Here is a 14,198-nt window from a genome sequence, read left to right as displayed (position 1 = left end):
AAATGCTAGTGTTCCAAATGCAAAAGCTCTACATCCGCAATGGTTAAAATGGGCTAATTCTCCCATTGAAACAGATGTAGACTACAAATTTTATTCTACACTAAAAACACAAGCATTTCTGCAGTACATACAACAATATCCTCTCCCAAATGAAATGCCTCTGGATCAGTATGAATACATTATTTACACTGACAGTTCTGCTCAGTCTGCCATAGGAAGTAAACAACAATACAGCACAGCTTGCAAGATTTTAAAAGGACGTATGCAAGACGGCAAGTTCCATCCTAGCAGTATGGAGACACAGTCTCTAGGAGACTGCACGGCACAGCTGGCAGAATTAAAAGCCCTATTAATGGCACTAATGCAAACTGATCGGGAATTTCCCACACGTATAGTGTGCAATTAGTTTTACTGTGTCCAGTCTTACAATGAATATCTTCACTACTGGGGTCAGAATGGGTTTAAAGACTCAAAAGGTTGCACAATAAAGCACAAATTGCTTTGGCACAAGTGACAGAGTTGAAAAAAGACTTGCCAAGAGCTCAAGTGATACACATGCAGAATCATCAACTTGATGGCGTTCACATTGAAGGGAATTCATTGGCTGATGAAGCCGCCAAGGCAACAGTGAAAACTGCTGCCGTAGCTGCTATCATTCGTTCTAGCATGAGAATAGACAGAAGCACAATTGTTGCTGTCATTGCTTCATGCAAAAACAGCACAGCCTTGCTGAAAGGTTTTCTACTCAAGTACTCCTACAAGATAGATGCAAAACATATTCGGTATGACCAATTTCCAGGAGTTGGGGATAGAGTAATACCAAACATGGACCACAGATTAGGTTTAATTCTACCTGCAAACGAGGGTCTGGGTTCTGCACACGCAGGGATTACCGCAACAGTTTCTCTACTGAAACAACGCTATTGGTGGCCAGGTTTAACAAAACAGACAAGAACATTTGTCCTTAAGTGCGACATCTGTCAGCAGATAAAGCGGTCCACCGTAGCACATCTGGCACAAACACCATTACTTATATCAGACAGACCTCTCGCTTGTGTCTATTTGGACCACTGCGGCCCCTTACAATCTGATGGGGCTTACTAGTACATCTTGGTGGCAGTGGATTCATGCTCTAAATTCCTGTGGGTTTGGCCTCAGCGCTCGGCTGATGTTCGACCTGTTATAAAAGATTTGCAAGTCTTCATAGAGACATTTGCAGTTGGCACATTACATTCTGACCGTTGCCCTGCGTTTAGCTCTAGGGCTTACAAGGAAGCCATGGGAAGTTTGGGTGTTGTATTGCGGTACTCCTCTCCGTACCATTCCGAGGGAAACTTGATAGAAGAGAGGAAAAACCAGGACTTCAAGCAATCATCAACAGCAAGGGTATTAGGCTTGGGTGGTAGTTGGGTGAATCACCTATATGGAGTCCAGAGGGCACTTAATCACATGCCAAGAAGTTCCCTAGGAGGTATCACTCCTTATAAAGTCCTATTTGGGACGAGAATGTGGGTATCTGACCACGATTATAAAAGCACAGTGGCGGATGAAAAACCTTTTGACATCAATAAACGTTTGGCTGTTTTACAGGATCCTAATGAATTCCGGACACTACAAGGCAACGTGCAAGTACAACGCACTGACATTTGGGAAGTAAAATCAGTCACTGGAAAACCTGCTTGGATCTCAAAAGTCGGGGATTTGGTCAGAGAAAAGATTGTGGACAAGAAAGAATTTGGGCCATCATACAGAAAGCCTGTACCGGTCCTGTCTGTTGAAAGAACAAGAACAGTACTTCTTCTGCCTCTTGCCGGCAAGAAAGAAAAGAGATTCGTCTCAATTGATCTTATCAAACCACACTATATGGCCGATACTTAATAGTAGGCCTCGTGGGCTCCTGGGTAGCGGCCGCTCTCCTCTCGCTACCATACAGGAAGTTCAGACAGACTGATAACATTCGAAGAGTCTTCTATACATAGTAATGGAGTTACCAACAATGAAATGAAACTTGTTCCTATTGAAATTGAACATAAAAACTCTAATGAAACAGAGATATCAATTCAGCCTACCACCGACATCTACATCAATATGCCTCTACAGGAGACATCTGCAAGTTCATCAAAACCTGCTTAGCTACCAAAGATAGATCGAACCACATCTGGCTACTTCATCGATTTTGACACGTTTTCTCTGGATCCAAGTGAACCTGAGTCACCGCCAGCTTCAGTTTCCCGCAGAAATGATTTCTAAATTTTTCTGAAGAAGTCTCACCATGGCTAAAGCTCTGGATAATAACTGGAATACTGTTCCTACTATTCTGGATAGGTTTAATGACTGTCTTTCTCTTACTCTTGAATGGACACTATCTCCCAGAACGCTCCACAGCACCACATGTGAACTTGGTACTGTAACCTCATATGTCATCTCATCATGAACAGAGAGACCTGTCCTATGTGAACATTAGAGCAGTTCCGGTTCCTGACGGAATAGTTTGGGACAGTGTGTCATAGGATGCATTTGGTCTCACTGAACTTTTAAAAATGCCACATGTATTCAAAATGTCTTTAAATTATATGATCACCTCCAGTACATACTCTGACGATTGGGATTTTGAAACTGTTAATATGTTGTCTGATTTAGAACTGTCTGCAGCATTCACGAAAAATGAAATATATGACAACTCGTCTGATTTCGATACAATGTACTGTTATCAACATTATGGTCATCACTTTCTGCATAAAGCAAGCGCACAACGTAATGTTTTCGCATACCACCAATGGAAACATTACGCAACACACCGACAGGTAGTTCACAGACATATGCACAAACGTTTGCTTATTTTTCTGGGTTTAATTCATCAGATCCAGACTCATATTATTATAAGCTTGCACCTACATCTGGAAAGAAAAGTGTGCTTACTAACACAAAACAGATATACTCTGCATCCTTCATTGTCCAACTGTCTGAACAGGGTTTGGACCTATGGAAAGACACTATAGACATAGAAACTGTCTGGGGTACTAAGGACTGGCAGGTTCAGGGGACAGAGGCACTATTCAGAGCATGCCTCATACCATAACAGATGATGTTCCTGAACAACACTGTGCAACAGATTTCCTGTCTTGGGTTAGCCAAGATTAAGGACTTGAACACACCTCATATACCCTCACTTTCACACTTGGAGGGATGTCAAAACTATACTGAAAATGGTGAAGGCATACTTTTGATGACATCGTGCATGACGTTTCATGCAATACAACAGACCCCAATTGGAAGGGATAGTTAGCTTGGCTTATCAACACAAATTGGTGTCAGTCTAGATTCAGGGGTACCACCCAAAGGTTTAGTATCCATAGACCTAACTTACGCTATGTGCAACAAGAACACCCGGGAGTGGTGACATCATACAGTGTTGGGAAGCTATGCCTAGATTGGCTAAGAACCTCGACACTCTCTCAGGTGAAACAACACTTGCCCCTACTCTCAGATGACATGGATCTTAGGGATTTTTTTACTAGGTCACCGAAAGCCAAGTCAGAAACTATTCTTGTATGCTGTTTATAATAAAATTTGGAAAATCTCTCAACAGGAAGCTGCGGAGAGATTGCGTGAAATTGACAGAATTAACTTAGAATAGGCTTTGGCTGTGGTTGACAATGGTATGACCACACTGGCATCCAGGATTTATTCATTGGGCACCATTGTATCTTCTGCTATAGATATTATGGTACAGGATCCGTCCATCTTACAACATGGACAATCACAGTTACATTGTGTCATTAAGCTGGACGCTACAATCACTGCGCTCTGGTTATGTGCCCTGGTGATATATCAACAGTACGTGTCAGGTCTCTGCATATGGTTTGACTGAAAAACAGATAACAATTGCAAAAAGGGATGTGAAATATACAATGCTGTGCATTGACAAATTTGACCAATTACCTTTCATCGTGGCAGAGTCACAGTCCACAGAATGGTTAATTCATGGCTATATAACATTGCCAGTAACAACTTTCCAGTTTCAATATTGCCTAGAACACCACCAGGTAGGCAGGTATGAAGCAATGGGTAGGAAATTCATCCATGAACCTTGGGAATTACCGTATAGATTTAGATGCAGGAACAGGGACACTGAAGCGTTTCTCAGCGGTACAGACTGCAAGAATTCTTTAAGTGGATCTCTCATTTGCCATGATATTATGCCTCACGGGCCTGTAATGGTTCAGTTGCAAACTTATCCTGTCATTTAAAAGGTTCCCCAGCTGCCGTGATTAATCCGGTGTTCGGGTTGCTCTCAAATGGGAGTTACTTAATGTTGAATGAAGGTTGTTGTGGGATGCTTCCACGCTTCGCATATCTTGTCACTAAGTTCCAGGGTTACTTGTTGTATGCAAGTATTGTTTCCACTGATCCACACAGTCAGGGAGGCGCAGTTATGGCCTTCGTTTAATGTTTCTTTTGTACGATTTGATACTCTGAGCCGAATGAAAGCCATGCTTATACAGAAAGATGTGCCCTTAACCTCAGCCTGAGAGACTTTTGATCTCCAGGTTGAAAGGTCCTCAGCTGAGATACAGGCACTAGTATGAACTAACTACCCATTCCATTTCGGAAAATGGTACTGCGTATCTTTAACATGTCTGATACGAAGGGTATAGTACAGATATTTAAGACCATAGGTTCTGGACTGTTAAGCACCTTTCAGACGGACTTCAAAGTGATTCTAGCTTTCATACACTCCGTATTTGGGGGTATTTTTGGAGGACTTCTGCTAATCCTGCTACTGGTAGTGGGAATCCTGATTTTAATTTTTCTGCTACGCAATGGACGTCCCAGTCAACAAGGAAATGGAAAAAAACGCTCTTGGAGCGACGTTACCGTGATCGCGTGGTACTCCATCTTGGCATACTTCGACTTCAGGAGCTAAGCAAGTCTTGGTTCCTATCATTTCTTCGACCAGTCTGAATTGACTGTGTTTTGCCTGTTATCCGCTGCTTGTTCTGAGGACATGAATGCGTGTTGGACCTCTGTATAACACTTCCATCAGTTGTGCCACCGGACGTGGATGCATTGCTGGACCTGTTAATGGCCCACGAACTGCAGTGTCCCCAACGTATTTCAATGTTGATGTTGGCATTCTTAGAGCCACCACGGGATGCTTCAGCTCCTGTTGGTTTGGATACCATCTCCACTACAGCCACACAGGCTTTGGATGTTTCAAATGCTTCCCCAGCATTGGCTGTGGAAACTGAGGAAGATCATCTTTGCTCAATTGAGCTGATCTGCGAGGTGTTACGGGGCAGTCATCTGCGATGGCAAGCAACATTGATGTTGCGTCTACTGCAAACATTTGGCTCTCGTGTGCTGGGGAGAATTCGGCCTTTTTCCAAAACAAAAATTGGAATTTTAAACAAAATGTTTCTCTTCTCTACCATGGCACCATGGCTTTCAAAGGCTTTCATTTACTCAAGCCATATATACATATATTTGAAAGGACTTTGAGTTTTTCTTTGCAATCTTATTACCTTTTTTTGAAGTTTTTATATGAACATTTATTAGAATATGTTATGACTGAAAGGACATTCCCTTTATAGTATATATAGTATATTGTCCAGTCGGATGAGGAGTGGGTGTTATGTTTTCTAATGTACCCCTATATAGGCTTGGGTAGTCACCTAACCTTTCACCTACATTTTCCCTGCCATAGTACTACAAAAGATTTTTGGTATTGAACTTTTTCCTAGTTAAGGTGCTGCATAAATGTTATGTGGTTTTCCAAGAAAACAAGCCTCATTTATTATGCATGAGGATTCTCAGAATCACAGCAGGATTACCATCTTCTGCATAGTAACTATGTATAAGGGTCATCCCTTCCGTCATCCTCGGCCGACAAGACACAGCAAGGCTGAACCTCTGAGGGTATCGTTTGAGTATATATACACCATATCTTTGCTGGGGCAGGCAGATGAGAAAAACTTCCATGTTGACACACTGACGCAAGACGCTGAGGTTCCTGCACGCTGACACTTAAGCTCACAGTGGACTGACATCCCTCGCGGGATGTCCATCTCGAGACCAAGACGTGGTCCCAAAGTCTCTCACTTCAGATAATGGGGTTGCCTTCATCCTAGGGGGAGTTTTGGCTCTACTCCCACATGCATGCTAGGTACACTTAGGTATATCTAGTTAGGGTTGCATCGTAGTAATACACATTTTTATTGTCATGTATTTATTCACCTGCCCATATTCACTGTTTTAGCACTATGGTAGAAATCTACCATCCATTTACTCTGTTGGTGCTTATAACCATATATATATGTTTCTGTCTTATTGTTGTTTCAGCACACCTATTTTTCACTAGTATGACGCTGGTTCAATATATGCTTATTGAAAAGTCCCCACCGTTTATTCTGCTGTGTATTTCTCTGAGACAAAGTGAGCACGAGTGACTGCGCAAAATGTACTGTTTCCACAATCCATGATGGGACAGAGTTGTCATGTTCAATAGTTGCCAGGAACTATTCTCTCCATAAAAGACAAATTTACAGTGGCACCGTGAGCTAGCTGGTATACAGGCGAACATATCCGGTGGGGGTGTCTGGAATCAGTCTGGACACCAGTCCCACAGTTTATGTTGTCTAAACGGGGAGATCCTATATATATTTATAGGAACTCCACAACAATCCCATATTGATAACCAGTAATTGGGGATGCTTGACGTCGCAATCAGATGTGTACGAAATACCATTTTATAAATATCATACACTTTTAAGCTTTTTAGTATTGAGGATCCTGGTAATTCCCAGGAAGTTGCTGCTAACCTTTTTTAGAGGCAGTTGGTCAGCCGTATTTGTCCCCACACTCAGGTTCTTGGGAGTACGAATTCCTTTTGGAGGGCTTGAAACTACATGGATCTTTTATTACCTTGGTCAATGGTGTGTATTCCCACTTCTTCCCATATTTCCCATTGAAAGGTTTGACCTCTTCTTGCGTGATACAAAGAGGCGTGTGTTTATGTAACCCGGCCGCTTTATTCAGTGTGTTTTGGGTAGTAACCTTAGTTTGGATTACTGTGTTACTAACAGCGAGGGTGTTTTCACAGGGTAGAATAGGTGTTATCCCTCTTTATCAATGATGAATTTCTTCTCTAGGGTCATTCAAAACAGTGCCCACCTAGCACATGGTAGACTCACTCTCCATTCATTCTAGGTGCCCACTGACTTAGATCCTTAGGTATTTGAGTCTATGTTGTCTTCACTGGAAGTTGTAGCCATTTAAAGATGCTGGGGTTATAATTCTGGATATGGGTAAAGATTTGCTTTTATCCCACTTGACTTTTTAGCCTCAAAAACTGGGGAGCCAGTAATGATTCTCATTATGGCCGGTAAATAAGAGTGTAGTGAGAATGAGTAGTATGTCATCTGCATAAAGCAGTATTTTAGTATCTACCCTGATACCTATTCTGGCTGGCGTATAGCCGCTGCCAGTGGTTCTAAGGCTAGTAGGAACAAACCGAGGACAGGGAGCCAAGCCGTGTTCCTTTTTTAATGCTGAAGGGTACTAATAAAAAACTTCTGTACAGCCATCGTGCCTTGGAAACAAAGTCGTCTCTATACCGTCTCTAAATAATGTACAGAACGCGTAACCCAATTCGATCCACTCACAGGCCTTTTCAGCACCTAGGCATGATGCTAATGTCACTGTTTGAGTTTCCTTGATCCACCACAAGAAATGAGATACAGTGTGCTGTGATTTTTTGTGTTTAGTAAAGGGTGATTGGATGGCTGGACAGGATTTCTGTCTTTAGTGGATGAACACATGGTGGTGACATCTAATGAAACTAATGATAATGCCACAGAGGCGTACAGTGAAATGTCAGAAATGCTTCACTCAGCAGCAGACTCTTGGGCATAAATCAGAAATATAGAAATAGTTCTGGTACTGCTTCAAAGCTTGAATAGTCATATCTTAAACACAATCCGCAGTATAGAAATCACTCACGTTTTTGCTTCTATTTTTTGGTCTGACCATAACATGCCCAACAATGGTTTAACTGAAGCTTCTCACTGCCTGTCTGGTAATAGGAATGTGTCCATCTACTCCCTACGATGTTGATTGGATCTTTAAGGCCATTAAAATATTGAGTTACACATTGTTCTCGTAGTTTTTGCCTTTGTTTCACTGTAATATTATATTTGTCTACTTGGTGAGCTGCAAGCACCACCTGCAATGGTGTTATAGATGCTACACGGCCATTATGCAGCATTTATTACAGCAATATATATCCAAATAAAGAATAAGCCAGCCTCTGCTCAATATTAAACACTTGTTTCTCTTACAGAGATACCTCCGTAAGTATGGCTGGACCGAGCCAGTGAAATGGGAGTCCTTGCGCTACCAGATCCCCAGCACGCCTGCGACTGAAGAGAGAACTCCAGCAGACATCACTGTCCTGACAGAAGGCCAGTCAGCAGCCACACCTTTAGAAGCCACTGGTCAACCAGAACTCAACCCCAACTTTGTCAATGCCCTCAAACGGTTTCAAGAGGCCAATGGCCTGCCCGTGACAGGCACGCTGGATGAGGCCACGCAGAAAACCATGAACAGTCCACGCTGTGGAGTCCCAGACCACAAAGCGCCCGAGACCAGTGAAGAGGATTACAAACCTAAAAGCAATGACTCCAATAATTCCAACAAAAGTGATTCTTATGAGCATGCTAACATCACCAATGTAGAAAACCCCATACAGGCCAACACCAGTGCCCAGCAGAAGGTGGCCAACAGCTCTGTAGATGACATGGGGCTACCACTGGAAGGGCCATTCCTTAAACGTTTGCTGGCCCAAGTACGGAAGAAGAGAAGCGCCTCCAACAGGACGGCGGCACAACTGGTTAGATTTTCTAAGCCCACGGTTAAGTGGCGTTTACTGGATGAGGGCTACAGTGTGCAGCTCCCGCACGATGACCAGAGGTACATCCTGAAGCTGGCCTTCCGCATATGGAGTACCGTAGTGCCCCTGAACTTTGAGGAGGATCGCACGTCTCCGGCCCATTACGTCGACATAAAGCTGGGATTCGGAACACGTGAGTAGAGGGTAGGAGGGGCCGAGAGGAAGCATGGCATACAGAGGGCGCAAAGGGTGGCATTACTGTACTGTGAATGCTACTATATGCAAAGGAACACTAACCCTATGGGTAACCCTATCTTGTTTTAATGGTGGAAGGGCCTTTCACCCTTCTGAGCCTAGGGATTCACACTGACGTAACTGGATATAAACTGAGATGAGAAGGGCCAATAAACCACCAAGGAGTTCCATCCCCACGCACCAGGGTATTGCCCCTGAAGTTGCGAGGTAACTCTAAGGGTTAGGGAATTAGCCAACACAAATCAGAATTTCACTTTTTACTTCTCCTGGGATGCTGCTTCAATTCGGTCAACTAGGGTTTTGAGATGGGAAGTCGGGGATTCACAGCTATAAAATGTTGGCTACAATGACTACTTCTTGGGCTACAGGTGATGTCTGACCTACAATTCTTTTCTGCCCATAGCCAAGAGCCCGACATTCATTAAAGTTCCTCTTTGTGTGAACTAATAAAGCGCTGTTTACAAAATTATACGAAGATAGCGCATAGCAAAGCTTGTGAATTGCATACTAATAAAACCCTACACCCTAGTCTTATGTCACCGCCTCTTGGATTAAATGGCCATTAGCTATAGAAGCCCTTGTTGCATTCCATGACAGTTATTTCCCTCCTCCTGCTAAGATTCTACGTGAAGAAGTAATGAAAAGATGTGAAAACAGGAAAAAAATACTATCAGATAAAATAGCAGATACCAAGGCTGCTGTGAGAAAGCCCCACCCTTAGATAACTCTGTATTCAACAGAAGCGAACCCATCATCCGTGTCTCTCCATCTCCACCCTTGGCCGCAGGCAATGAGACCATAAAAGTCAATATTAGAAATGGAGAAAGGGAAACCTAGAAAGACAGCAAAGAGAGATACAGGATACTGCCGCTCTGCTGGGTACTGACGTCTGTACTTTAAATTTGGTATCTGAGGACAATAGGCCGTATCGTAGTAACCTGTCCTGAAAGTTCTGCATCTATCCCCAACAGTGGAAAGGATGATGCACCTTAACTGCTTCTTTATTTAACTATCTCCCTGTACTCTGGTATGAAGCTGCTATGTCTTAAATTAAAGCATAACAAGGCCTAAGTACTGCTATATATGTTCATTAAAAGTTATCATTTATTGGTAGGATGACCACCTGGGGCTTTTAAATATGTACTCTCTCCTGACAATATGGTTAGCTTCTACTTGACTCTTGTCCCACTAAAAAGTAATGAGCATGCAATTGCATTAATATTCTGTGGTTCCTATCATCAGCAGTACACATATCACTTGCTAAGAACTTCTACTTTATACATAATCATATTTACATATGTTTAACCATTCTCTGGACCTGAGAATTCTTCCTGATCCTTCGCAGGATTAAACCTAGATCCTATAGTCATTAACAATATTTAAAGTGAACTTTGCAAACTAATTAAAGAGCATCCCAACACAAAACCTGAATTTCAGAATACTTCTCTGAATTCACCAACTGTCCCCCAGCAAATTCTCAAACAAGCAACTGTTCTTTGCACAAAGTAATCCCCAATCCAAGTGCCAAGATCCTTGCTGAAGCAACATTGCAGCCTGATTGTCTAGCAAGAATGTGATGAAAACCAAGAAAAGTTATACCCAATGATCCATGATGACTGCCGCCGTCTCCATAATTGTGAGAATTCAGAGACTACTAGGAAATGTAGTTTGTCATTGAAGCAAGTGCCTTCTCCAAACATGGAAAGCCTCACAACAGATTGGGCACTGCGAACACTGCTAGGCTTTCTTTCTCTGAAATGAACTCAGCGTGAGCTGGTTTGAAGTACTGCATCCACTGAGCCATAAGCAGTCAGCCATGCCCCCTGGCATCTGCCAGCCTCAACTGTCAGACATGAATCACTCCCAAAGTTTCTCTTCTCTATCATGCCCTCTGACATCTGCCAGCATCAACTGTCATACATGAATCAATCCCAAAGTTTCTCTTCTCTATCATGCCCTCAGACATCTGCCAGCATCAACTGTCAGACATGAGTCACTGTTTAAATCATTGGGGACACTGTTCCAAATTAAGGGTGCAATATGTCACCCAGTCAATGTGAAGAAAGACAGAGAGTAGAACAGAGGATCAGAGGAGAAGAAAAAGAGAGAGTCAGAGGTTCATACCCAGTATCAAGGATCCAATCCGGAAGCGGAGGGACAAGTCTAGCCTCTTAGTTGCCCTCACACACCCCAGAAGGATGTCATGCTTCATCAGTGGACTTTTTAGCTCCTCGTCGGGCCGGCGCTGCAATGCCCGACGGTCCCCTGAAGGGTCACTTTCACTGAGATCTTTTAAGAGAAAAGCCGTTTAGGTGAGTGGGGTGGAGCCAGTGGAAGCAGTGTTAAAGTGCGTGCGAAAGTGGGTTGATAAAAATATCTAGGGGTATCCACAGAGAAGTCCTTTAATAGCGTGGTGCCCCCTGGTAGATTAAAAAACCAGAAGGTTGGTGAGTTACTGTACGGCCTAATGTGCCCATGTAACTTAGCAAGAGGTCGACATGTTTCACGCCTAGTAGGCTGAACGATCAATGGCGTTTCTTCAGGACCTAACTGATGTAGTAGATGTGCACTAAAAGAGGGGTTCCAAAATAGGGATGGTAACCTACCTGGGTGAGAGGTGGCTTGGGATTAACCACGGGGATATTGTCCCTATTGTGTGGTATAGAAATCTCAAATAGTAGATTTGCCCAAGCAATGATGGTACCTTAAGAGGGATGACAAAATAAATAAAGAGAGAGAAAAAATTCATGCGTCAGAAGTGTCAAGGCAGGAATACAAGTAAAACCTGTGCACATGACACGTGGTAGCGTCCAGTACAGTACATTCAAGTCAAAAAACATTCACACAGCTGTGCCCACTGCTCATAGTTATTGCGCGGATGACCTCGTCACTGCCAATACCCTACGGTACATGCCAAGAGACCCACACGGATGCCATGCCACGCTGCAATAACGTCGGGGATTGTCATGGCGTCCGAGGTAGTCCGCACGCCTCCCAAGCGTAAGGCGCTGTGTCAGTCATCCGTAAAAGCATAAGGGTGCCCCATTCAAGAGTGCATAGTGTCCCGCCTGATGCGCTGCCTCTGTGGGGGGGTATCGAAACGTCGAAACCCATCCGATCGAGTGCTGCGTTACCAGTGCTGGTACATCATTATATTTGTGTGGTTTAAAAAAGTAACTATAATCAAGGGCAGCCGGTCTTTGAAAACATAAACACGCAAGCAGAACATTCGATGCAGTTGAGGGTAGTGCCCAGCTTACCCTCACTTCAAATGGGAGCAGTCTCCCTAGGCTAGTATCCGCTGGGTGCCCGCACCCTATTGGCTATATAAAGGGAGAGATAGTAAATGTAGACAAAATTGCCATGACTACCAATTTCGAAACTGCAGGAAAGTGCACATAAGCCTCATGGATACAGTCCAATCAGTACACTCTTTTAGTCACGGTTGCGTCGGGTGCCGGCTCTTGAGCACCTACCCTCTCCTAGCGGCTGCCTGCAATCAATGTGTGTGACGCCTCCGTATAGTATACATAGCTGTCGGAGAGGCTGATGAAGGCGTTCCCTACTTTCTGTTCGGTCAACGTGTGGAGCCTAATCATCATTGTGTCTCTAAGCGCTCGAAACTAAAGTGAAAGAAACAAGCAATACCCTCACGTGCGTCACCACCTTTACACCTTTGTCTAACAAACTGAAGAATATCATCAGACGGAATTGGAAGATACTCAATACTGACTCACTGAACATGGTACAACCACGTTTTGCATTTAAAAGAACGGAGAACCTACAGGATAACCTGATCAACACACGTCCCCTTGACAAGAGGAATAACTCCCAGAACGCTATGCTCTGGAACCTACCACCTGTATCAGGGCACTACCTGTGTGGTAATTGTAACTCCTGCTCCACCACCACCCAGACGAAAACACTGAGTCTGGGCAATTTCATCTGGGAAAAACGGGGGCACTCTAATTGCAATACCAAGATCTACATTTATCTCATCAAGTGCCCATGCGATCTGAGGTATGTCGGCATGACTACACGCCCAGTTAAGACACAAATAAGCGAACACAAGAGCACCATACGACGGGACAGGACAGCCACAAAACTGCCCAACCACTACCTGGAGGTGGATCATAACTGCGAACAATTGGCTTGGACAGTCCTAGAGTTCAGACCCACATGGAATACGCAGGCCCTCCTGCGTCAAGAACACAGTTGGGTTTTCCGTTTACATACCCAGATCAATTGACTAAACGATGAAATACCCTGGGTGAAACTAAAACCCTAGAAACACTGAGATTTGGACACCATATCATACCTGCCCATTACACACACATTCCCTGTAATGTCCAGAACAAGCTTGGTCTACCTCACGCCCCCCCCCCCTCAAATGTCCAGACAACACCAGTTCCCCCTCCGCACAGGAGGTAAACGGCATTAGCACCCAGGGACGTATATCGTGAAATACACCCACAGCGTGGCACGTATTGTTATTGTAAGATTGTGTCATGGTCAGTCACTGTTGCCTCCACCAGGGCCACACATACCCCGGGGAATAGTGAATGGACCTCGTGGGTTCCACTTTATTGTTGGACATAGAAAATGAGGTAGCCCTAACACTCTATATGCTTAACATCACTGTAAATGGGACCCGGGGCACATCATTAACACACGCATGCGCAAAAAAGTAACCTTCACGGAGCATGCGCCCGCGCAGTTTTGAGACACTTCCCCACGGAGCAAGCGTGTACAGACACAATGATGACTAGGCTCCACACGTTGACCGAACAGGAAGTAGGGAACGCCTTCATCAGCTACTCCGGCAGCTATGTATACCATACGGAGGCGCCACACACATTGATTGCAGGCAGCCGCTAGGAGAGGGTAGGTGCTCAAGATCCGGTACCCGACGCAACCGTGAGTAAAAGAGTGTACTGATTAAACTGTATCCATGAGGCTTATGTGACCTTTCCTGCAGTTTCGAAATTGATAGTCATGGCAATTTTGTCTACATTTACTATCTCTCCCTTTATATAGCCAATAGGGTGCGGGC

The 14,198-nt window shown here is 43.9% G+C and overlaps 1 protein-coding gene across 1 annotated transcript in view; it reads left to right on the top strand.

Moving 5' to 3' along the window:
- LOC146863461 (matrix metalloproteinase-21-like) overlaps nt 1-14,198 on the top strand; it is a 607,400-nt gene that overhangs the window by 164,878 nt on the left and 428,324 nt on the right. Inside the window, exon 3 of the mRNA XM_085642889.1 lies at nt 8,342-9,083. Coding sequence (XP_085499015.1) covers nt 8,342-9,083 — 742 coding nt within the window. The remainder of the gene's footprint in view (nt 1-8,341; nt 9,084-14,198) is intronic.

The sequence above is a fragment of the Triturus cristatus genome, chromosome 2_2 (genome assembly GCF_964204655.1).
Source record: "Triturus cristatus chromosome 2_2, aTriCri1.1, whole genome shotgun sequence".
In the NCBI taxonomy this organism is placed as follows: Eukaryota; Metazoa; Chordata; class Amphibia; order Caudata; family Salamandridae; genus Triturus; species Triturus cristatus.
Note: the sequence above shows the minus strand (reverse complement) of the source record. Positions and strands in the feature narration are given on the sequence as shown.